Source organism: Salmo salar, chromosome 15, assembly GCF_965601325.2.
Source record: "Salmo salar chromosome 15, fSalSal1, whole genome shotgun sequence".
Taxonomy (NCBI): Eukaryota; Metazoa; Chordata; class Actinopteri; order Salmoniformes; family Salmonidae; genus Salmo; species Salmo salar.
The window spans coordinates 108,817,369-108,841,932 of NC_138305.1; the positions used below are offsets into that span (position 1 = coordinate 108,817,369).

The window sequence follows — 24,564 nt, forward strand, 5'->3', positions numbered from 1 at the left end:
TTTATTTAAAGGGATGCTTTATTGAAATCCAAACATATGACAAACCACTTTTTGTTTTAAATGACAACATTCGCCTATCTGATCCCTTTAATGTCTACAACTAGGCTCACGCCCTAAATAAAGCAATTATATATTCATTCGTTCACCCCGTTGCAATTTTTTTTTTGCATTTGACCCAAACATGTATTTGCAGCTCAACACAAGTTACATATATGCCTTTCTCCTTGCCATGTCATAACCAGAGACAATAGAAACCTACTGTACTTAAGTGTTTACTCAGGCAGCCCAATTCTGATATTTTGCCGCTAAGTTGGTCTTTTGACCAATCAGATCAGATCTTTTAACAATAATTGGCCAAAATATCCGAATTAGGCTGCCTGTGAGGGCCGGTCTGCCGACACAGATACAGACCAGTCCTGGACTAAAGTATTCTCAACGGAGAGTCTCTGGATCTGGGATACCAGTATCTGTACTGTTATTTTAATTAAATGTAATATTATCTTCTTTTGTCGTCTACAACGGTTCTGTACTCGGTCATATATTTAGTTTTATGTAGACTCCAGGAAGAGTAGCTGCTGCATGTGCAACAGCTAAAATGGGCAACATAATAAATCTGAACTTTAGGATTCTCTTGAGAGAAATCTAACAGGTAGGTTTATTAAAATCAACGATTTACAGATGGCACTTAAATACAAAATGACTCTTATACTCCACCCAAGAGAGAAAAAAAATAATCTCAAATACATCACCCAAGTATGACTACTAAAAATGAACACAAAGATACTTGTTGTAAAATACTTTAGTATAGATAAAAGACAAAATGAACATTAATCCCCTGGATAGAAAGACTAAAAATCAGGCAAAATAATAAACAAATCTGAAGTAGGTACTTCATGTTGAAAATAACAAAAAGTGGACGGTGCTACCAAACCAACAGCAGCTGTTGAAGGTTGTGTTGAAGGTTGTGGCAGGATAATCGGTTACAGCTAGTTGATCATCCGCGTTAAAAGGCTGGATTAGTCCACACTGGCTGAAACAGGAAGTGTTGGTGATCATAACAGTGACATTAGTCGGGGTCTGTGGGAGTGTATGGTGTGTGCACGAGACAAATGTATACATCATTCACGTGTGTGTGTGTGGGGCATGGGGACAATTCTTCTTATAATAATGTCAGAATGTCTGGACTGTATTTCACAGTAGATCATTTCAGATGTGGCACATTAGCAGTGAGCCTACACATAAAGAGTGATTTAAAAAAAAAAAACCTTTAAAACCCTCTTCCACAACTTAAAAAAAATAAAAAAAGGGGAGAGAAAAAAAAACCACCAAAAAGTGAAAAGTTTCTACCAGCAATGTAAAACAAAGCAATAAGAGTGAAAGAACAAGACCAGAAGACCGTTTCTACATTCGCCAGGTAGCTATACAGCAAAGCTTTGCTTCACATTCTATTCAGTGTAGAAAAATCAACTGAAGTAAATGCCCAGCAGGGAACAAAACAGAGATTGTTGTTGTATTCATAGTGTTTTTATTCTTCATTTGGACACTTTTTTTTTTAATTTATTTTTTTTGCACTCGTGTTTCCTCGAGACTCTCCATCCGCCTTACCTACTGATAAATGCCGACTTGCAGTATTGTTTACAATATATCTATTCATATATATTTTACATATAGCTAAAAGTTATGTAAAAACATTATGCAAAGCAGTGTAAAATAGTTTTATAATACAAAATGGTTTAACAGTTTTTTTTTTTTTTTACAAGCGGTGGTGATTTGATGTTGTGTAACCTGTTGTCCTTTGCGGTCGATTGAGATGATATGCACATGCTTTTAGTAGGCGAAGAGGCTGAGGGAGATTCTAGATCGACCCTTAACCCCAGAGGCAGTTGTGTAGAGCTGAAATTGACTACATAGGCGTAAGCAATCTGGCAACAAATCAGATAGGTTTAAACAATATGCTAGTGGCTCCACCTTCTCATAGGATAGGTGGAATTGTCATATTGTTTACATCTATCCAGATCTTCACAAGGGCCTAGGAGCCAAGGGCCCCATTTAGGACTGGGCTATAGGTAACTGAGGTGGGAGGCAGTAGTGAGTAATGGCATATGGTGTGGAGGGTGATGTCACAGGTCAAGGGTCACTCAGTGATGATGATGTCGTCACAGTCCCGGTGATAAGAGCGGAAGGAGGAGCTTCAGAAGGGTGCGTTGTCCTGAACGGGGTTAGTTGTTTCGGTCGGGGACTGGACAGCTTCTCCGTTACCTCTGGGTCCAACCACCATGTACTGAAGGACGAGGGAAGGGAAAAGAACGGTCTGGTATCAACGTGATGGTCAAATCTTCCCAGAAGTCATTTCATTCAAAAGAAGCAGTGCATCTGTTAAGAAGTTTCACACTTTAAAAAAATGCCTGTGCTGCAGCACCAGTAAATTATTTTTTAAAATGTGACAAACTCTCGAGGGTGACACCAAGCTAGAATACAATCTAACAATAACCCAAAACAAGCCCGTCAGTAAATACTAGGTACAATTCTATCAACTCCCCCAGCCACGTGTTGTTTACCTGTGCTGCAGCGCAGGGACACAAATCAGCCCAACTGTGAACAGAATAGATGGCCAATCGTCAGGGAGACAGTCATTAAAGAGAAAAAAGAAGTGGTGTTTGAGAGACAGTTGAGAATAATCCAATATAAAAATAAACAAGTAGGATACTTAAGCAATAAGGCACGAGGGGGTGTGGTATATGGCCAATATACCACGGCTATGGGCTGTTCTTTACGCACAACGCAACATGGAGTGCCTGGATACAGCCCTTAGCCGTGGTATATTGGCCATATACCACAAACCCCCGAGGTGCCTTATTGCTATTATGAACTGGTAACCAACGTAATTAGAGCAGTAAAAATAAAATGTGTCATAGCAATGGTTTATGGTCTCATATACACCATGGCTTTCAGCCAATCAGCATTCAGGTCTCGAACCACTCAGTTTATAGAAGCATTTATAACCTCCAACTCATTTGTAGGGTACACTTGTTGGCAGCACAGCAAAAATATGCTGTTAGTGCACAATGCAGATACAAATGGAGAAAAAAAGAATAACATACAAACTAGAAAAATATACTTTTCCATTTGACATGGCTTGTTGTTGGTACATTCCAGTTCAAAATGGAGTTGTTACGTCAGCGACTACTAGTATAAGAGGTTGTCAAAGTTGGGTTCAGGTCCTGTAGGGGATCCGCGACTAGACGTAAAAAAATATTGATATATATATTTTTTGTAATATTGCAAGTAATAACAGATTGAACACATTTTTGGACAAGGGATCCATGGAAAAAGTTTAAGAGGATACAATATTATTCTTCCACAGTTTACGTTCTTAAGCCTTAGATAAACATGGGCCTGGGAGGCTCGCAGGGGATATTGGTATCCACAATAATACAATTCTGGTATTTTCCCAAATGTTAGTTTTTGAACATAAATGCACAAATGTTAAAAGACGTTAGCCAGTTCTTTAGCGACACACACACACATTTTAAACCTCCCGTTTAGGGCTGGATGGGTCTGTAATTCATACATGCATAATCTATGAGCAGGATTACTGTTTCACTTCAATTAACCACAAAATAAACACTAGTTTGAAAGTGACTTTTCTTGAAGGTGTGCCGTGCCATTTTCCCTACATGCCCCCAAACGTGGGCCAGCCTCCAAGAAATTCAAGTTCTAGCCAATGAGCTTCGGCCCCTTGAATTTGAGTGACAGTGAGCAAGAGGCCGGCCCAGCGTTATCAAATGAGGTTGCAGGGCCGGCCCAACGGCTCAGTGTACACAGCAAAGACAGCAACGGCGTAGTACCCAATAGTCGGGGGACGACTTTGTTCGTGAGCGTTACTTTCAGAACTACTGGCTAAAAAGTATACAAAAGTATCAGAATCTAAGCTTAAAACTGCAAGTGACACTGACAAAACATAAAGAATTACAAGAAATAAGCTTTAAAAACGGCAACATTCTCTCTGATGCCAAGATGGACCCTTTAAAATGTTATTTCCCAGGGCCTGAGACTTAGTCAGGCCGTGCACTGTAGAAGTCATAGTAAAACTGCTTGTATGCGATAAAAAAAAAAAAAAAAAAATCACACTCTTAAAGTTGTGTTCTGATATGAGGGGGACCCTGATGAATTGGCTAGGAAAAGTGATCCCTGACGCAGTACACCGACAGTCTGCCCATGAACCACTTTTAGCTCACCTTGATGTTCCCAACTTTGTCCTCGAACGACTTGAAGGTAGGAGAGTTTCTGCAAAACAGATTACAAAACATTCAAGCAAAAAAAAATAAAAAAAAATAATAATAAAATAACAAAAAAATAAGTCTACACATGAGCACATAGGAATATCACTGACTAAGCAACAAAAATACAACTTTCACAAGTGTTCATTCACGATAGAAACCCCCGGATGCTAAAATAGTCCTCTCCTATAAAGGGGTTAATTAAGGTACATTTAGAGTACTAAAGATGCTCAACCACCAGATGGATTCCTTAAATCCAGGGTTAAACTGATGGACATGACATCTTTACACATCATCTGGTCATGCGCTTGTCTAGAGAGTTCCTTAAAAAAAAAAAAAAATATGGAGTCAACTCTGTATTGTGTGTGAGACTCTACAATTCTGATTACCAGCAATCTTCCAATTACAAAAGCAGAATTATTTTATTTAAAAACACCATCAAACAAGACCACACAACAACTGTTAATCTAAAATGCCTAATTTCATTAAAGTGATCAATAAAATAAATAGTTAACTATAATCTTTTTTTAAAAAAAGTGTTGTGAGCCAATTTACCTCATCGTTGGCATACTTATCGATTGGCGGATGGAGTAGTTGCTACTTTGCAAGCGTTAAAGGGAAGGAGACAAGGAAGTGTGAGTGTTAGGAGCCAAGCAGAGAGCGAGAGAGAGGACTCTCGACTCCAAAAGCCCGTTTTAGCATTGGGTTGCGCCATTGATAACTTTCACCATTTTGAAGTAGTCAGAGGTAATGATCACATGATGCCAACCAGGTCGTCAGGAGGGATCAGACAACATTCCCTCACTGCAGGTGACTAAATCAGCAACCATGGCTTTATACCTGTTCAAACACTCCATATGACAGTATGCACCCTTTCAGTTTGTTTACAAACTCAGAAGTAGAAGAAAAAAAATTAAAAAAATGGACTACTTCAAAATGGAGATGGCCTCAATGGCACTGCCCATGCGCTCACAGACACCCTAATGAGACATACAATGTTGCTTCTTCTAACTATCTCTATGGGACAGAAAGATTAAAAGAGCAGACAGCCAGTTAAACCAACAGTTAAAGAATGTCTGCAGACAAGTCTGTGCAAGTTGAGGACACTGCCCCCTGGTGGCCACTTCAGTCAAACAATCAGATTTAACAGTCATACTCATATATGCAGGGAAACTGATTTCCTCCAAAATAATAATCAATAGGATATTCATGATCATAACAGCAAGAGGGATGACAAATTAGCATTCAATAAAGTTAAAAATGAATGAACTTCTGCAGCAGAGCAGCATACAGACTAGCTGTATTTACTGGACAGATCTGCTGTAGAAGTTGATCAAGTAGCTAATTGGGATGTTTCAGGTCCCAGCAGCAGCAGAGTACTCTTACCCAAAGGAGTTTGAGAAAGGCAGCGCTCTGTAGACCAGTCGCAGCAATTAAAAAACACAGGAAAAACGAAAACAGGGTGAGGAACAAGCAGTGGTGGGTCGAGCAGAACTAGCCTCAGGTTGGGGCATAGATAAGCTACTGTAGGGCAGGGTTGCAAGGAGGCCGCTTGCAGAGGAAGTGTCCTAGAGATGGCATGGCACCCAAAATTTAGTGCATCACTTTTGACCATAAGGTTCAGGTCAAAAGTAGTGCACTGTGTAGGGAAACGGGAGCCATTTGGGACACCACCATATGTTGATATGATTTTAAAAAGGGACAAAGAAAATGTACGCAGGTCAGCCATTTTTTGTTGTTGCCAAATCTGTCAGCAATGGTGGTTACATGTTAGATGGCATTGAACAGGGGCACATGTCATGCAGCCCTGCTGTAGGGTGTTAGGACCCATTATCAGGAAAATCACTTAGTCAGGCTTGGTGATAATGGATAGATGAAAATGACAAACAAAAAAAAGATCAAATGAGACAAACAGAACAAGCCAAAGGGAAGGTCATAAGACACATTGATACAGACAGGCAGGAAATGAAGTATTGTTGCAAGAACGAGGTAACGGCGCTGGAAACGCGGCTAGAGCGGGGGTAACGGAGCTGGAAACGCGGCTAGAAACGCGGCTAGAGCGGGGGGGGTAACGGAGCTGGAAACGCGGCTAGAAACGCGGCTAGAGCGGGGGGTAACGGCGCTGCAAACGCGGCTAGAGCGGGGGGGTAACGGCGCTGGAAACGCGGCTAGAAACGCGGCTAGAGCGGGGGGTAACGGCGCTGGAAACGCGGCTAGAGCGGGGGGGTAACGGCGCTGGAAACGCGGCTAGAAAGGCGGCTAGAGCGGGGGGTAACGGCGCTGGAAACGCGGCTAGAAAGGCGGCTAGAGCGGGGGGTAACGGCGCTGGAAACGCGGCTAGAAACGCGGCTAGAGCGGGGGGGTAGCGGAGCTGGAAACGCGGCTAGAGCGGGGGGGGGTAACGGAGCTGGAAACGCGGCTAGAGCGGGGGGGGGGGGGGGGGTAACGGAGCTGGAAACGCGGATAGAGCGGGGGGGGGGGTAACGGAGCTGGAAACACGGCTAGAGCGGGGGGGTAACGGAGCTGGAAACGCGGCTAGAGCGGGGGGGGGGTAACGGAGCTGGAAACGCGGCTAGAGCGGGGGGGGGGTAACGGAGCTGGAAACGCGGCTAGAGCGGGGGGGGTAACGGCGCTGGAAACGCGGCTAGAAAGGCGGCTAGAGCGGGGGGTAACGGCGCTGGAAACGCGGCTAGAAACGCGGCTAGAGCGGGGGGGTAGCGGAGCTGGAAACGCGGCTAGAGCGGGGGGGGTAACGGAGCTGGAAACGCGGCTAGAGCGGGGGGGGGGGGGGGGGGGTAACGGAGCTGGAAACGCGGATAGAGCGGGGGGGGGTAACGGAGCTGGAAACACGGCTAGAGCGGGGGGGTAACGGAGCTGGAAACGCGGATAGAGCGGGGGGGGGGTAACGGGTAACGGAGCTGGAAACGCGGCTAGAGCGGGGGGGGGGTAACGGAGCTGGAAACGCGGCTAGAGCGGGGGGGGTAACGGAGCTGGAAACGCGGCTAGAGCGGGGGGGGTAACGGAGCTGGAAACGCGGCTAGAGCGGGGGGGGGGGTAACGGAGCTGGAAACGCGGCTAGAGCGGGGGGGTAACGGAGCTGGAAACGCGGCTAGAGCGGGGGGGATGCCAACACAGTCTCACACACACTGAAGTGGACTTGGAAACGTTAAAATGTTAATGAACAAGCATATTCCCAAGTTCCCTTAGATACTAGAGTTAGTACACAATTAGGAGGGTGATTAAAGTGTAGGTGATGAATGGACAGATGGGATTATTTAACATATTTATAACATGAATGACACAGGGTTGATTTGAATTATAAAAGGCATCTTCAACATAGCTGTAAAAAGTATGGCCCCAACGGCATCACCACAGCTAGTATCTACGCTGAACAAAAATATAAAGTCAACATGTAAAGTGTTGGTCCCATGTTTCATGAGCTGAAATAGAAGATCCCAGAAATGTTCTATTCACACAAAAAATCTTCTCAAAAATGTTGATGCAGAAATGTGTTTACATCCCTGTTAGTGAGCATTTCTCATTTGCCAAGATAATTCATCCACCTGACAGGTGTGGCATATCAAGAAGCTGATTAAACAGCATGATCATTACACAGGAGCACCTTGTGCTGGGGGACAATAAAAGGCCACTAAAATGGGCAGATCTGTCACAGAATACAATGTCACAGATGGCTCACGTCGATGGAGCGTGCAATTGGCATGCTGACTGCAGGAATATCCACCAGAAATGTTGCCAGAGAATTTAATGTTCATTTCTCTACCATAAGCCAACGTCGTTTTAGAGAATTTGTCAGTAGGTCTAACCGGCCTCACAACCACATGTATGGCGTTATGTGGGCGAACAGTTTGCTGACTTCAACGTTGTGAACAGAGTGCCCCATGGTGGCTTTTTTAATTCTAGTAATTCTATTTCTATGGTTTGCCACCCTTGTTCTACAGGACGGACTGGCAGCGGCCATTTTGTGTCTTGGTCTGTACCTCATGTCTCCCAGTTTCCTGCTGAGGGCAGTGCCCATGGTGGAGAAGGCAGCAGTGGTCTTCTGTCCAGCCACAGACAGGGTCTCAGAAGTCTTCTTATACCTGTAAGGGGATGGGGGAGAGAGAAGAAAATAAAGGGAGGGAGAGCGATGGAAGTAGATGGTAGACAGAAGAGAGAGAAGGGAATCTCCTTAGAACATGACTGAAAACCAGCCTCACTTGGTTTAGAACAGATTAAGCAGAAGGAAGTCAGCCAATAAGGAGTTAAATCACAGACAAAAGCCGCCTTTAAAAAAAAAAAAAAAAAAAACAGGGAAGCCCAATTCTGATACGTTTCCACTAATTGGTCTTTTGACCAATCAGATCAGCTCCTTTGACAAAACATCAGAATTGGGCTGACACAGCCTTTGACTGTCTGACTAATGAACAGCCATATAGGACAAATACAAGCCTGCAGAAATACAGAGGAAACAAGTGAAGAGAAAAACAGCAACAGCTTGTATCCAATAGGTGACCAATGTCTCTACCAAGAACATTTAATTAAGCATTAGGCCTCCTCTCAATGGTTTGATTGAAAAAGATATTAAAATGGCTTCATTGACAGCCAGTAAGTTATAAGGGACAAAGACAAAAAGACTGTCATGCAGTTAAGGCCTTCTCTACTGTATGCCTACATTACACTACCACCGACCCCGTGTGGCGAGGCAGACCTCCGACCCCGTATGTGTTCAGTAGGGTGAGGCGGACCACCGACCCCGTGTACAGTATTTAAGTTCAACAGGGTGGGTGGATCAATCGCACAACGCAGCAGCCTAAAACGCTCTCTCTCTCAAAAAAAAATAAAGGTTATTTTAAATGGTACTATAAATTGAAAAACGTGTCCATAATATTTTATAATCCCATCGTATACAGATATCCCTCAACGTTTGGCTGTTAGGCCTGTACAGGGGTGGCGCTCCACCCACCCAGACAGACTGAGTAGAGGTGGAGACTGTCTCCAGCGTGGTGTGAAGGGTTAAATCACCCTGATAGAGCAAGCATCTCTTACTAGACAGCCATTCACTACACAAGTCTAGAGGGTCTAAATCCTCGTCTTCATCCCTTAAGATCGATTTCTATTCAGACTGACCAATACAAAAAAAAAAAAAAAAAAGGTATTGATAACGGTTTGATAATAGTGAAAAACACAGTTGGAGAAACTATACAGCTAGTGGACAATCAGTGAATGATAGATTGTTACACGTTGTAAAGCAGGTCAGAGTTTGCAGGAGACGTGATGACTAAGAAGGCATTCAGCTAGACGAGGCCTCCAGTCGGACAAAGAAAAGAAAACAGCCTCAACTTCAGTCCTCAAGTAACCAACAACTTATGTTGTTGCCCCACACAAGCTATAATAATAATAATAATAATAATGTTGGCATGTGCAAGGCTAAGCCAAAAATGTGACATTTTGAGGGGGGGGGGGACGAGGGACTCCAGGGCTGCAGTTGAGGAACAGGGCCCCTAAAGAACCAATACAGAGAGAAGCTACCATCAAACCCACTGAAACCCCTCACCATCCACACACACACACACACCACCAGCCAAACAGAAGCATGGTCAGACAGAACTCCACCCTCTCCCTCCAAGCAAATGGAATGAACAGTCAGAAGCCCCTTTATCCCTGCTGAAACCAACGTAAACAAATTAAACAAAAAATGTAATGTATATATTAACTCACGCTTCAGATTGGGCAATGTCATCCAAAGTGGCAGACGCTGTCAGATATCTACGGACACACAGTGCGACATTGAACATTTAATTTTTTTTTTTTTTTTTAAATACTGAATTTTTACATGGAAGGAAAGGGCAAGTTAGACTTATGAAGTTTATATGAAATTGGACTTCACACACAATTTCAAAATCTTGATTAATAGTGTCACGGTTGTCACGACGTAGTAAAAAAAAAATATATATATATATATATATATATATATATATATATATATATATATATATATATATATATATATATGCAGGAATATCCACCAGAAATGTTGCCAGAGAATTTGCAGACGTGACAAATAACCAATTCTGCAGAATTTCTAGTTCTTCGAGTACATAACAGGGGTTATACTACTCTGTGTTTAGGGATTAGAACTCACTTAGCAACACGTCAAAGAGTATCCAGCATCAGATGCAGCAGACAGTTTGATAAGTCGTTCATTTTAAGCACAAACCAAACAGTGCCTGAAACAAAACATGGAATTTGTGGTATCCTGCAGATCCTGTTTGTCGGTTGCCTGAATGGAAATGAGGATGTGGCCAAGTTTCTGCTGACTAGAAAGGAAACTGGAAAGCAATACATAACATAGCTGCAGTCTTGCTAAATATAGGCCAAATAAACACTTTACTTTCTTCTATATCTGTAAATACTGATACAAAAATCAAAATGTATTTATAAAGCCCTTTCTACAAAGTGCTTATACAGAAACCCAGCCTAAAAAAAACCCAAACAATGCAGATTTAGAAGCACAGTATCTCAGAAAAACTCCCTAGAAAAGAGGCAGGAACCTAGGAAGAAACCTACATTTTTACATTTTAGTCATTTAGCAGATGCTCTTATCCAGAGCGACTTACAGTAGTGAATGCATACATTTCATACATTTTTCTTCCCCGTAGTGGTCCCCCGTGGGAATCGAACCCACAACCCTGGTGTTGCAAACACCATGCTCTACCAACAGCCACACGGGACCAAACCTAGAGAGGAAGCAGGATCTGAGAGGTGGCCAGTCCTCTCCTGGCTGTGCCGGGTGGAGATTATAAATGTACATGGCCATTAAAGCCAGATTGTTCACAGATGACCAGCAGGGTGAAATAATAATAATCACAGTGGTTGTAGAGGGTGCAACAGGTCAGTACCTCAGGAGTAAATGTCAGTTGGCTTTTCAAAATGTGTCTGGTCCCAATTCAACCTCACAGGTGCACACAGACACATAGCCAACTAGCTCTCTCTGTTGGTGTTTCTCTCTCTCCCGCATTCCATTCCTCGCCCACACAATCCTGTTAACAAACCATTTTTTTGGTGCATGTATGTATACTGAAAGGACAGTGCAAGATAGCTCACAAATAAGCCACTTACCAAGCCTGTTAATGTAAGCCTTCAGCCACCCAGAATTTTTTTTGTTGCTGTAGCAACAGTGGTAGTGTGAGAAGGTTAGTTTTACTACCTCTTCACATAAGATGTAGGATATAAATACCGTAGCATGGAAGGGGGGGGGAAACAGTCCCATGCCCCCCCCCTCCCCGTTTCCCTAGTTAAGCACAAACTGCCACCAAACTAATAACAGAAGTGTAAAAACAAATATTGGTTGTTGGCTCAGAGGATGTCACCTTAACACTGAGAAGCTTAGGGCAAGGAAGTTCCCTGCTTTTTAGTATGAAATATAGTACAAGGGGAAAAAGGAACTGATAGAAGACTGACAGACGTCAATGTGATGGTGACTCATTGCTAGCTGGCTAGCTAGCTACCGATCAAAAAGGATCATTTTGAGATGGGCCTACAGCTTTAGCTCCTTCGTGGCTCATTGGATAATCCTACACCGGTAAGGAGTAAGAAACGTTTGACTGCCGATACTCTGTTCAGAGATCTAAGTAGAGTCGGCAGGAAATCTCGTGGTCACACAGCAATGACCTTGAAGTCGTCAGCCTCCTAAAAATACTCCAAACCAGAAGGAGGCAGTAGCGTTGTTTGGTAATACTTGTCCGTGCGTTGCTTATGGTCTAGATTGTAGCTTATAAAAACGCCAATGTAGTGGGTTCAATTCCCGGGACCACCCATACATAAAATGTATTCACAAATAAATGAAGTCGCTTTTGATAAAAGCATCTGCTAAAAAGCCGAGCATATATATAAAATAATTAACATTTCAATGTTAGCTAGCGTCGCTAATGTTGTCATTTTGTAGAAAGCCCTAGTTGACACTAGCCAGATGGCCCGGGCACCAGCGTCAGATAACTACCTAGCAAGATAACAAATAAACTACTCTATTCACTCTCCATAATCCCATACTGCCAGTACCAAATGTTTAGTTAGCCAACATTAGCATATTCGCTAGCGCAACATACCGTGCCTTCAGAAAGTATTTATTACCCTCGACTTATTCCACATTTTGTTGTGTTACAGCCTGAATTCAAAACAGATTAAATAAAAATCTCACCCATCTACACAGAATACCCCATAATGCCAGTTTAAAACATGTTTTTAGACATGTTAGCTCATTTATTGAAAATTAAATACAGAAATGTAATTTAACTGAAAAAGTGAATTTGTCTCCAAGTGTGTTGGAAAGCAGAAAACCAGGTTTTCCTCTACGATTTTACCTCTGCTTAGCTCTATTCTGTTTATCCTAAAAATAACTCCCTTGTCCTTTCAATGTCTGCTTTTTTTATTTTACCCATCTACCAATAAGTGCCCTTCTTTGCTAGTTATTAGAAAACCTCCCTGGTCTTTGTAGTTGAATATGTGTTTAAAATTCACTGCTCGACCTTACAGATAATTATGTGTAGGGTACAGAGATGAGGTAGCTATTCAAAAATCATGTTAAACACTATTATTGCACACGGAGTGAGTCCCTGCAACTTATTATGTGACTTGTTAAGCACATTTTTACTCCTGAACATATTTAGGCTTGCCATAAAAAGTGGTTTAACACTTACTGACTCAAGACAGTAAAAATAAAAAAACACAATTCCCCTATGACATTACAGGGCATTGTGTGTAGACCAGCGACACAATTTCTACCATCCCATAGCCTATATTATATATGAAGTGTGACTGGCTCAGGATATTTAACCGTGGATGAACATACAAAATGTCCTCTCTTAGCTAGCTACCATCCCATATTATATATGAAGTGTGACTGGCTCAGGATATTTAACCGTGGATGAACAGACAAAATGGCGTCTCTTTTCCTTTTTGTTGTCACTCCTGTTGGCTCCCCCACGTGGGGGTACGTGCTCTCTGATTGGCTCAAAGTCAAGTTGTTGACCACTGACAAGCATTGCTATTCTACAAGTAGAAGTGGCAGGTTCGTCACTACTGGGTCGGAACGCAGCAGGTACTTCCGTTAGAGCAAGAGAAAGGTACTTAACACAGAGAGAGGTTGTTTTATCAGCAGTGAGATTCTCAGTGCGTTTCATGCTTTAGAGTAGAGCTGGACCTACAGACCAGTTCCCAGCCTTGTATAGCAGGCTCTTGGTGCTGGTTTCCCGGAAACAGATCAAGCCCAGTCGTGGACAAAAAAAAAAAAAGCATTGTCAATCGAGGATCAATGTATTGCTTTTCAGTGCTGAATTAGGCTGAATCTGTGTCCGGGAAACTGGCTCTTGGAGTTCTGACAGAAAGAGAACGGGTTAAGAGTTAGTCTAGACTCCAATACAACAGTTACAGCCCCCCAGGGGCACAATCAGAAGGGCATAAATGTATTTTTTTGGCACTACAGTTTACCCACTTTTTGAGGAAAACACATTGACAGTAAACAGGAGAATTACTTTTATCCACTTGTTTTTACCACTACATCACGACACTGAAAAAAAAGAAAGCTAATTAAAAACTACATCTTTCAACAGTTACAGCCCCCCCCCCCCCCCCGGGGCACAATCTGAAAGGCATAAATTAGTGGAACATTCAGATTGAAATAAGCATCTATAAAAATGTAGAACAAGACAAGCTTCTCTGACAATTGTAGAATAAGGAATCATGTCAGCTCTACTAATAACTATTCAAAACTGTTCTACAACGTCTGCCTACTGAACGTGGCCCAGGGTTAACTTCGTTACAACCAGTGGTGTCGTGGAGGATAAATGCAAGTAAGCACAGTTTAACCAGACGTATTTTTTTGGCACTACAGTTCACCCACCTTTCGAGGAAAAATGCACTGACAGTAAACAGTAGAATTACTTTTACCCACTTGTTTTTACCACTACATCACGACACTGAAAAAAAGAAGCAAATTAAACTACATCTTTCTGTGACGTTAAAGCCCTCTGTATTATTAAATAACAGTCCTTTATAAAACAGATTCACGGGGGAATGGGAGTATTCACACGTAGCAGGCAGAGGAAACTAACATGCTCCCTACAGACAAAGACAGGTGTTATAATAAAATGGTGAGATACAGCAGCTATGTCACTAAAGTTCTGAGCAGAGAGAGAGAGAGAGAGAGAGGGGGAAGGGAGCGCAAACACACTAGTTGCAGGCGACAGGTGGCGATCGATTGAGCAGTAAAAACAGGAGACACTCACAACTCTGAACCGGTAACTTTCTCATTCCACTCGCCAAGTTTCTCAGTGGTTCTGACATAGCTAGAAAAACAGAGACTGGGGTTAGAGATGTACAGCTCAGCGGTGTGCCCCGGGTTAGCCGTCTGTCTGTCGCCTGATTCAGACCGTAAACGTGCTGGCTTAGATCATTTTCTATTCACCTTGTCATTTCCAGAACGGTTCCAGAAAGGTAACCAGGCTAGCACAGCCCAACCCTATAGTAAGAGTCAAGTATTTGTAAGAGGCTTACCGTAATTTCCGGACTATAAGCCGCTACTGTTTACCCCCCACGCTTTGAACCTCGCGGCTTAAACAATGACGCGGCTAATATGGATTTTTCCCACTTTCAAATAAAAATTTTTTTTTACAAAAAATAAAAAATACATTCTGTGACGTGCTCAGTTTTTTGGCGGCATGAAGCTTTCATTAGACCAATGAAATTGCCGAACGGGTTAAGGTCAAACAACTTTTTTGTTTACTGTTTAGATTAAATCGAGCGCTCTCAAACTTCCCATCATTCTGATTACGGTAGTCATTTTGTCACCCTCATCATGGCAAAGACACGGAGAAATGCATATGATGCAGCTTTCAAGTTGAAGGCGATTGATCTGGCTGTTGGAAAAGGAAATAGAGCTGCTGCACGGGAGCTTGGTCTGGAGCAATGACTGTCTTGGTAGGCTACTGTTTACTGCGAATTGTTTATTACAAGCCGTGTTTCGTTAAAGCCTATTTATTTTTGTTACAAGCCGTGTTTCGTTAAAGCCTGTGTAAAGTTAATTTGTTTCAATGTACCGGTAGGCACCTGCGGCTTATAGACATGTGCGGCTTATTTATGTTCAAAATAGTAATTTTTTTTAAAATTCAGTGGGTGTGGCTTATAGGTGCGCTCAATAGTCCGGAAATTACAGTAGGTTGATAAGATATCTGAGAAGGGAATAATCCAGTAGCTCCTACCACAGACAGAATAATGAGCCAGATGTTTTGTCGGATGTTTAAAATGTGAAGCATCCAGTCAGCGTTTCCCCTCACTACCAAATATGGTGACGAGAGGAAGCCCAGTGGCCGGCAGTGGGAGAAGATGGATTTGGGCCGACATTCTGCTAATTTTTGCCATCGATTAAACATTGGATCGCAATCCAGTTTTCAGTTCTCAAAAGTAAAATCTGGTATGAACAGAGTAGACTAAGTTTTGTAGATTTAAACCTTTTCCAAAAGTATAAAATGTTTTGTTGTTTACGAGTGCAAGGGCGAATTGAGTTACTGCACACGTGCACTTCAGAGTAGGCGTTCCCTAAAGGAAATATGGAGTGCATTTCCTTTACTCCCATTTTCCCCACTCCTAGCTCATACTTGGCTCTGCTCACTAGGACACATTTTCTCCCATTGAAAAACGACAGGTTGTGGTTTTATCTTCGGTCATTAAAAAAAAAAAAAAAAAAAAAAAAAATCAGTTACAATGACTCATACTGAAAATGTAAAAACATTAAAAAGATGTTTCACCCTTCTATTTTGACTTGGTTAAAAAAAAAAAAAAAAAAAAGGATTTGAACATAATTTTTGAAGGATACTTACGCATTGGAGGTCTGGACATCCTGCCATCCCTTGGTGAGGTTCTGTTTGAGCTCGTTGAGGGGGCTCAGCCCCAGCTTCCTCTTCAGATCAGCAGAATGTCTCTCTTTGGCCAGGAGCACCTGTCTCAGGGTGTTGATCTCCTCCTCCACCTGACAGCAACACAGGAGAGGTCAGAGGTCAATTCCTGGCCCCTCCCCCCCCCCCCCCCAGTGTCTGTCATGTGTGGTTAACTGAAGAGACATTCTTCTTGGGTGAATAGTCTCAAAGCATGCAAACTACATTGAAAAAAAATATAAAATGCAACAATTTCAAAGATTTTAACTGAGTTACAGTTCACATAAGGACATAAGTCAATTGAAATAAATTAGGCCCTAATCTATAGATTTCACATGAATAGAAATACAGACATGCATATGTTGGTCAAAGATGCGTTAAAACAAAGGTAGGGTCGTGGATCAGAAAACCAGTCAGTATCTGGTGTGACCACCTCATGCAGTGCAACACATCTCCTTCACATAGAATTAATCAGGCTGTTGATTGTGGCCTGTGGAATGTTGTCCCACTCCTCTTCAATGGCTGTGCGAAGTTTCTGGATATTGGCAGGAACTAGAACACGCTGTTGTACACAACTATCCAGAGCATCCCAAACATGCTCAATGGGTGACATGTCTGGTGAGTATGCAGGCCATGGAAGAACTGGGACATTTTTAGCTTCCAGGAATTGTGTACAGATCCTTGTCACACGGGGCCGTGCATTATCATGCTGAAACATTAGGCGATGGTGGTGGATGAATGGCACGACAACGAGCCTCAGGATCTCATCATGGTATCGCTCTCTATACATTCAAATTGCCATCGATAAAATGCAATGGTGTTCGTTGTCTGTAGCTTATACCTGCCCATACCATAACCCCACCATGGGGCACTCTGTTCACAACGTTGACATCAGCGAACTGCTCACCTGCTCACCCACACCATGCCATACTTGTTTTGCCCAATATGACTAATTTGTTCCTATTGGAAAGGACAGGCTGTGGTCTATCTTAGATATAAAAATCTTTGGTGCACCTGTGTAATGATCATGCCGTTTAAATCAGCTTCTTGATATGCCACTTCCTGTCAGGTGGATGGATTATCTTGGCAAAGGAGAAATACTAACAGGGATGTAAACAAATTTCTGCACAACACTTTAGGGGGGGGGGAAAAAAACGCTTTTTGTGCGTATGGAACATTTCTGGGATCTTTTATTTCAGCTCATGAAACATAGGACCAAAACTTGACATGTTGTGTTTATAATTTTGTTCAGTGTCCCCATTGCCTGAAACGGAGTTCCTCAAATGTTTGTGGAATAGATTATTAGTAAACCAAACTCTGGGGACAACAGGACCTACATTGGTGAGCTCAGACCAACAGACAGGACGACAGAGACAGACGGATGAAGACACAGGACCCTAGCATGGCTAGTTGAGTGTGGAGCTCCACTGCCTCCTCCGTGAGCCCTGGGGGCAGCATGTTGACGGCTGCTACGCCCATGGCTACCTCTAACCTTAACCCCAACAGACAGGACAACAGGGCCTACCTTGCCTAGCTCAGAGTAGAGCTCCTCGGCCTCTTCCTCTGTGAGCCCTGGGGGCAGCGTGTTGACGGCTGCTACTCCCGTGGCTCCCCCTTCCATGGAGACACCCGTTAGGGAGTCCACTCCTCCTGTGGGGCCCAGGCCCTTGTTGGGGGAGTTCAGGTTGATGTCTGGTTCAAGAGAGAGAAAGTGGGGGCATGCTGGGATGAGAGTAGAAGGCCTTGAATTGATTGAAGTGTTAACGCCATCAACAGTAAGAGCACTAGACATCTGCATCTTCACCCGTAATGTCTTTAGTCACAACTAGCTAGGTTTCCATGGTGACAGAACTTCATATGAATATTCAACAACAAAAATAAATGTAAATGCACATTTTCCCACCAGAGATGTTTCAATCAATTTGACTTGTTGCAGATCAAAGGATGTGATGACATAGTGCACAAGAAAATAACTTTTGCGGTTTAATAAAATATAAAGTCAAATGGGGTTTCCATCGCATTGTCACAAGCAATGTGTTATATAGGGAATGTGCCCAGTCTAGTCTTGGCACGTTGGCTCTAGTCAACAGCTCGCAGATTAGGTTTTTAAAACGAGGCAAGTCAAGAATAAATTCTTATTTTACAATGACGGCCTACCCCCCCCCGGGCCAAACCCAGACAACGTTAGACCAGTTGTGCGCCGCCCTATGGGACTCCCAATCACAGCCGGATGTGATAAAGCCTGGATTTGAACCAGGGTGTCTGTAGTGACGCCTCTAGCACTGAGATGCAGTGCCTTAGAACCGCTGTGCCACTCAGGAGCCCGAGTGGCAGGTATAGACGACCTACATTTACATGATGATATTATGGATAAGAGCAAGATTTTTTTATTTATTTGTCAAACGGTAGTCAAGCATCAATCATCATCTCACCAGATTATTATGTAGTAGAAAGGAGCATCAAGCATCACTTTGTATAATGTGGGAGGACTACACAATATACAGGGCCTTCAGAAAGTATTCACACCAAGACTTTTCCACTGTGTTACAAAGCAGGACTAAATTGGATATAAATAGCCATTGTGTGTGTCAGCAATCTCCCCAAAATACTAAAAAAAATGTCAAAGTGGAAGAAAAATGATGCAGTAATGTGTTGTATCGGATTTGCCCCAAACATAACACTGTATTCAGAACAAACAATTAGCTTGTGTTGTTTTACTTTAGTGCAGGATGCATGTTTTGGAATATTCTGTCCAAGCTTCCTCCTTTTCACTTTGTCATTTAGGTTAGTATGGTGGAGTAACTACAATGTTGTTGATCCATCCTCAGTTCTCACAGCAATTAAAAACTCTGTTTTAAAAAGTCACCATTGGCCTCAATGAGCGATTTCCTTCCTCTCCAGCAACTAAGTTAGGAAGGACGCCTGTGTCTTTGTAGTGACTGAGTGTATTGATACACCATCCAAAGTGTAATTAATAACTTCACTGTGCTCAAAGGGATATTCAATGTCTGCTTTTTTAATTTTACCCATCTACCAATAGGTGCCCTTCTTTGTGAGGCAATGGAAAACCTCCCTGGTCTCTGTGGTTGAAATTCACCGTTTGACTGACAACCCTTAATTGTATGTGTGGGGCACAGATATGAGGTAGTTATTCATGTTAAACACTATTTCTGCACACGGAGCAAGTCCATGCAACTTGTTAAGTACATTTTTACGCCGAACGCATTTAGGCTTGCCATAACAAAGGTGTAGAATACTTGACTGATGATATTTCAGCTTTTCCATTTATAATTAATTTGTAGAAATGTATGAAAAACACAATTCCACTTTGACATTATGGGGTAATAGGTGTAGACCAGTGACATAAAATATATTTCTAAATTCAGGCTAACAACAAGATGTGGAAAAGTCAAGAGGTGTAAATTCGCTCCGAAGGCACAATCATCACGTGACCTCCAAGTGTACTTCGGTATGATGGTTATTATATCAATATTTGCGCATAGATATTTCCGCCACCATTTCACTGAATAAACGATCCCACCTTGCCTAAGGCATTCTGTTTTGTTGACATTTTGAAAGTTCACAGACAAATTTGCTGTTTCTATCAGGCCTGTCGTGACTTTTTATCCGGCGTACTCTCATAAAAAAAGGTTGGATGGAAACCTGGTTACAGGAAGCTACAGAGAGACAGGAAGCTACAGAAATGGATAAGGAGATTGAAAAACAGAGACAATGTGAGAAAGGGCTTAGTGCCGTCAAAAGCAGAAGACTCCAGGGGGAGAGTGAGGATAACACAGTTAAGCCTAAACGTTCTTCTAAGAAGAACTAGCCAGAAGAACTAGCCAGAAGAACTAGCCAGAAGAACTAGCCAGAAGAACTAGCCAGAAGAACTAGCCAGAAGAACTAGCCAGAAGAACTAGCCCACCACGGAAGCAGCAGCCTTTTAAATGGCCATTAGTGTCTCTCTATCAGTTGAGTGAACTGGGCTAAGCTAGAGTCCCAAATGGCACCCTATTCCCTATATAGTGCACTACATAGGGTTCAGCTGGTTTTTTTTGGTTGCAAAAAATTCAATAAACCTGTTTTTGCTTTATCATTATGGGGTGTTGTGTGTAGATTGAAGATAAATTTAATCCATTTAGAACAAGGCTGTAATGTACAAAATGTAGGGGGAAAAAATGAAGAGGTCTGAATACACTGTGTATATATAATAAATTACACTTATAACATTTTGGTACAATTTTATAAAATGCCGACAGATAATTTGTTTGTTTGACATGGTGGAATCTGTCTATAAAATGTATTATGCAACAAATGGTGGTGGAAATGTCTTTACGTGCAAATATTAATATAATAACCACATGAAAGTAAACTTGCGATGTAAACACATTGTACCGAATAAAAACCAGCACACACTGATTTTTATCCACAACAAGTCTGTTGTTTGGTGGAAACACACCACTGGTGGGAAAATGAGCATATTTTCTTTATGCAGATTTAAAAAATATTTCCGTGGAAATCTGTCGCCAACTGGATGGAAAGCTAGCTAGTGATTGACCTTTTTTTTTTGTGCCACTTCCCCTTCGGACAAGTAAGACAGATTTTTAACTCAGTGCTATAGGAGTCACTACAGACCCTGGTTCGATCCCGGGCTGTATCACAACTGGCCGTGAGTCCCATAGGGTGGTGCACAATTGGCCTAGCGTCATTAGGGGAGGGTTTGGCCAGGGTAGGCCATCATTGTAAAATAAGAATTTGTTCTTAACTGACTTGCCTAGTTAAATAAAAGGTTAAATAAATTATATTTATACTTGTCCCAACAACAAAAAAAGGTCTGTAACACAATTTTACATCATTCTATTATGCAAGGAACCACAAAATTGTTCACCATAAAGAATCAGACAAATTTAGGCTGCACTGCCTATTGGCTTCTTCGCATACTCAAGCCAGTCTCAAAATACAACACTGCCCCTTTAAGGCTCTCCTGGAGGATGATTGGCCACCCTCGGTACCCTATAAAATATTACAATTATAACCAAATATGTGTATGTTCTTATAAAATAACTACCTCCAGGGCTTGAAATTTAGGGCCCCGTCGTCCTTGGGTCTACGGTTCAAAAAAGACAATGGGACAGACTCTGGGACGACAGATCCAAAATTCATACACCCACTGCACAGAATTAAAAAATTCTCATTAAGCAATGAAACCGATGCAACGGCTCAGACCGTTTAGAATGTTAATAGTTTCACTTCTTCATATTACAAGCTCAACAGTAAGCACATGTTCCAAAATGCAATTAGCGCAACACACCGTTCTCAAAATGTGCACGACATATGAAAATATCCGTTAGAAATGAAGTTTACACCCCTTCGTCTGGGATTGGTCAACAGTACTACTCTTAGTTGGAGTGGGAACATTAAGTGTTCATGTTCATTCAACGAGAGAAGACTAGTTTTCATGCACATTTTTTCACTTGAGAAATATCGCACCAAACATCTTAGTGAGATGTAAAATTGTGCGACTAAGACCTCTTCGGAAAAGCGTCAAAATTAATATCCTCTTTCTTGATTTATCTTGGATTAATTCGGCCTATTTTGAGGAACCGTTTCTGGCAGGGTTGTTGTTACGGTGACTCAAGCGAGATAAACAGTAATATTGCCGTTTTTCCCCCCTAGTTTTTCAATTGAAGGTCTTAATAGGCTGACCACACTGCTCGCGTTGCAAAATAAATTTAGAAATCTGTTATTCAATTATTGCACCCACACTGCTCACGCGCGCCAACAAGCGTCTGCGTTGCCCAGAGCTAAAATAGAAATCCTTTCTATTTCTGATGCAGATCGCACTGCAAGTCCTGCCTCTCCCATCTCCTCATTGGTTTATAGAAGCAGGTACCCACGTGCCATCTCCTCATTGGTTATACCCACGTGGGTGATTGAAAGACGAACTGTTTTGCCGGTCGTTGTGGTAATACTATGAAAGTTTAGATGCCAATCACCATATAAGTTCAAAGATGAAAAAGCCTGGAAGGAGGAGATATGACTAGAAACAATTCCGTTGACCGTTTTATGTGTGGATTAATTGTCGGAGTAGAGGACCTTGTACATTTCAGGTAAAATAAGTCTGTTTATATCCCAGGACAAATTAGCCAGCAAACAGCAAGCTAGCTAAATAGGACAAATTAGCTAGCAAACAGCAAGCTAACTAGCTAAATTGCCATAAATGTTTAATACTTTTTTTTTTTTTTCGTATAAAATACAACCGCCAAATCCCCCATTTCTGTTGCTCTGCCTCAGTGCGATTGTTAGTATTTCACCACCCCGGTGGAAGGAACGCAGTTGTACACGTTAAGCCTTTCCAGAATGGACATTATTACAAGTATCAACTAATGGGGACAATGTTGTTGCTAGCAAAATCGTGACCAGTTATCAACTCAACTCCGCCTTGATAAGAGAACAGAGTTGAGCGTTCCTCAACTAGGAGCAAACCAAACCTATATATGCGGATGCCTTTAGAGGGAAATACATCTAACCACTAAGCTAACTAACATTATGTAACGTTAGCTAATCAAACAATTCGATAGCTAGGCTAATTGCCACCGCCCTGGCATAATTGCCCCCCCCCCGCGGTGATATCAGGGAGGGGACTGTGGATCAGTCATCATCCGTCTCGCCGTTAGTCGCACGCAATCTCAGCAACACTGGCCCGATTTTGAAGAAACTTGAGCGATTGTTGAGTCTTGCCATAGAGATCCGGCATTTAACAAAATTACACTGATTGACCCATGGAGGGGTGCTATAGTAATTCACTGAAATGTGTTAGTCAGACCAGAGGAGAAGAGGCAAAGCGAGAGGGATAACTTGGCCCAAAATCTGTCTTCTCCAGCAGGTGGCGTTTTTATTTTAAATTGCACATGACATGAACTACAGGGAGTGTATATGCTACTGGTACACAGGCTAACTGGCTTCCATGTTTTTTTTAAGACATTTATTTTCCATTAGTGCAGACACTTGAGTATCTGGTCAACATAATAGATCTGTGGTCACACGCGATAATTCAATGGCCCAGTGGGGGGCACTACATCATCGTTCGTGGGGTATGACATGTTCACTGTACTGTTATTGCCTTGTTGGTCATTGGGAACACAGCCAAGGTGTGTCACTCAGTTGAACCATATCAGCTGGCAAGCTAACAAACGAGTTAACCAACCACCCTGGCTGCGTTCGTCTAGCCAGTTAAGTTAACTAACTAGCATGCTAGCTAGCAAGCAAAGTAGCCTTTGTTTACAAAAAGATACGAGCCATTAAAAAAGCTAATTGAATAATCGCATAACTATAAAAAAAAAAGCAACATTAACGAGATAATTGATAGGTGACTAAATTAAATGAGATTAACAAAGATATTTAATCACAGTAACTCGATCTCTGCCCTCCTTTCCCCTTCCTATGACATTTCCAGATGAACGGCTGTTTCTGCTTCGGGCCCCCCAAGTTGCGTTCATATCCAATACACAATCATGAACAAGAATTAGTAATAACTCCCCCCCCCTAAACCAACGGCCAGCTGGCAAATATGTCTTAAATTCAACAATTGTATCAGTCATTTACGTTACCTTGACCAACGGGGTCCATAGCGTCGAATGAGCGGAGTGTTTTGAGCGAGAACGACGTTAGCTAGTAATGGAGAAAAGGGTGGTGGCTAGCTAGCTAGCAGTGCCGTCCACTCAATCAATGGAAAACCTGAGAACGTCTGGATTGACAGTACTCAACAATAAACAACCTCATTCGTCGAGGGCGACGGATAAAATAACAGGTAGTTACTCGACTCCAATAATAAAGCCACCTCAGCTCGATGATGAACTTTCAGCTTGCGCCTTTTCCGGCGTCTGTGGATGACGTGTTCAAGGCGTCACTCGTCAACACAGTCATAAACCCCGCCCATTTCTACAATTTTATCTCCTTATAATTTGATTTTAAACCTAACTATAACCTTAACCACACTGCTAACATTATGCCTAACCCTAACCTACAATTAAGACCGAAAAGCTCATTTTTTTGTTTTAATTATTGTTTTCGAGCCAAATTGACTTTGTGGCTGTGGTAACTAGTGGAAACCCATTTTTTTTACAGCTTCTTCTTTTTATTCTAATCATATGTTTTATTGTTCGCATACACATATTTATCAGATGTTATTGTAGTAGTGTAGCGACATGCTTGTGTTCTGAGCTCCAACAGTGTAGTAATGTCTAACAATTTACAACAATACACACAACTCTAAAAGTAAAATAATGGAACTAAGAACTATATAGATATTAGGACCAGCAATGTCGGAGTCCGGAGTATATACATGTATGTACATA

At 42.2% G+C, this 24,564-nt stretch overlaps 1 protein-coding gene across 34 annotated transcripts; it reads right to left on the reverse strand.

Moving 5' to 3' along the window:
- LOC106572880 (tumor protein D54) lies at positions 1-24,114 on the reverse strand. 34 transcript variants are annotated; one of them, XM_014147437.3, is made up of 11 exons: positions 23,818-24,111; positions 17,733-17,929; positions 16,154-16,302; positions 14,564-14,623; positions 9,999-10,046; positions 8,279-8,380; positions 5,667-5,693; positions 4,836-4,877; positions 4,239-4,287; positions 2,559-2,592; positions 1-2,281 (listed from the first exon to the last, which is right to left on the reverse strand). In XM_014147437.3, the coding sequence occupies exons 1-10, from the start codon at positions 23,834-23,836 to the stop codon at positions 2,584-2,586; spliced, it is 702 nt and encodes a 233-aa protein (XP_014002912.1). In that variant the 5' UTR covers positions 23,837-24,111; the 3' UTR covers positions 1-2,281; positions 2,559-2,583. The 34 variants fall into 34 exon arrangements, with proteins under 34 accessions (XP_014002912.1, XP_014002911.1, XP_014002928.1 ...); XM_014147436.3 differs by having other exon boundaries at positions 4,836-4,880; XM_014147453.3 differs by lacking the exon at positions 14,564-14,623 and having other exon boundaries at positions 17,733-17,899; positions 23,818-24,114.
- Positions 24,115-24,564: the final 450 nt, after the last annotated feature.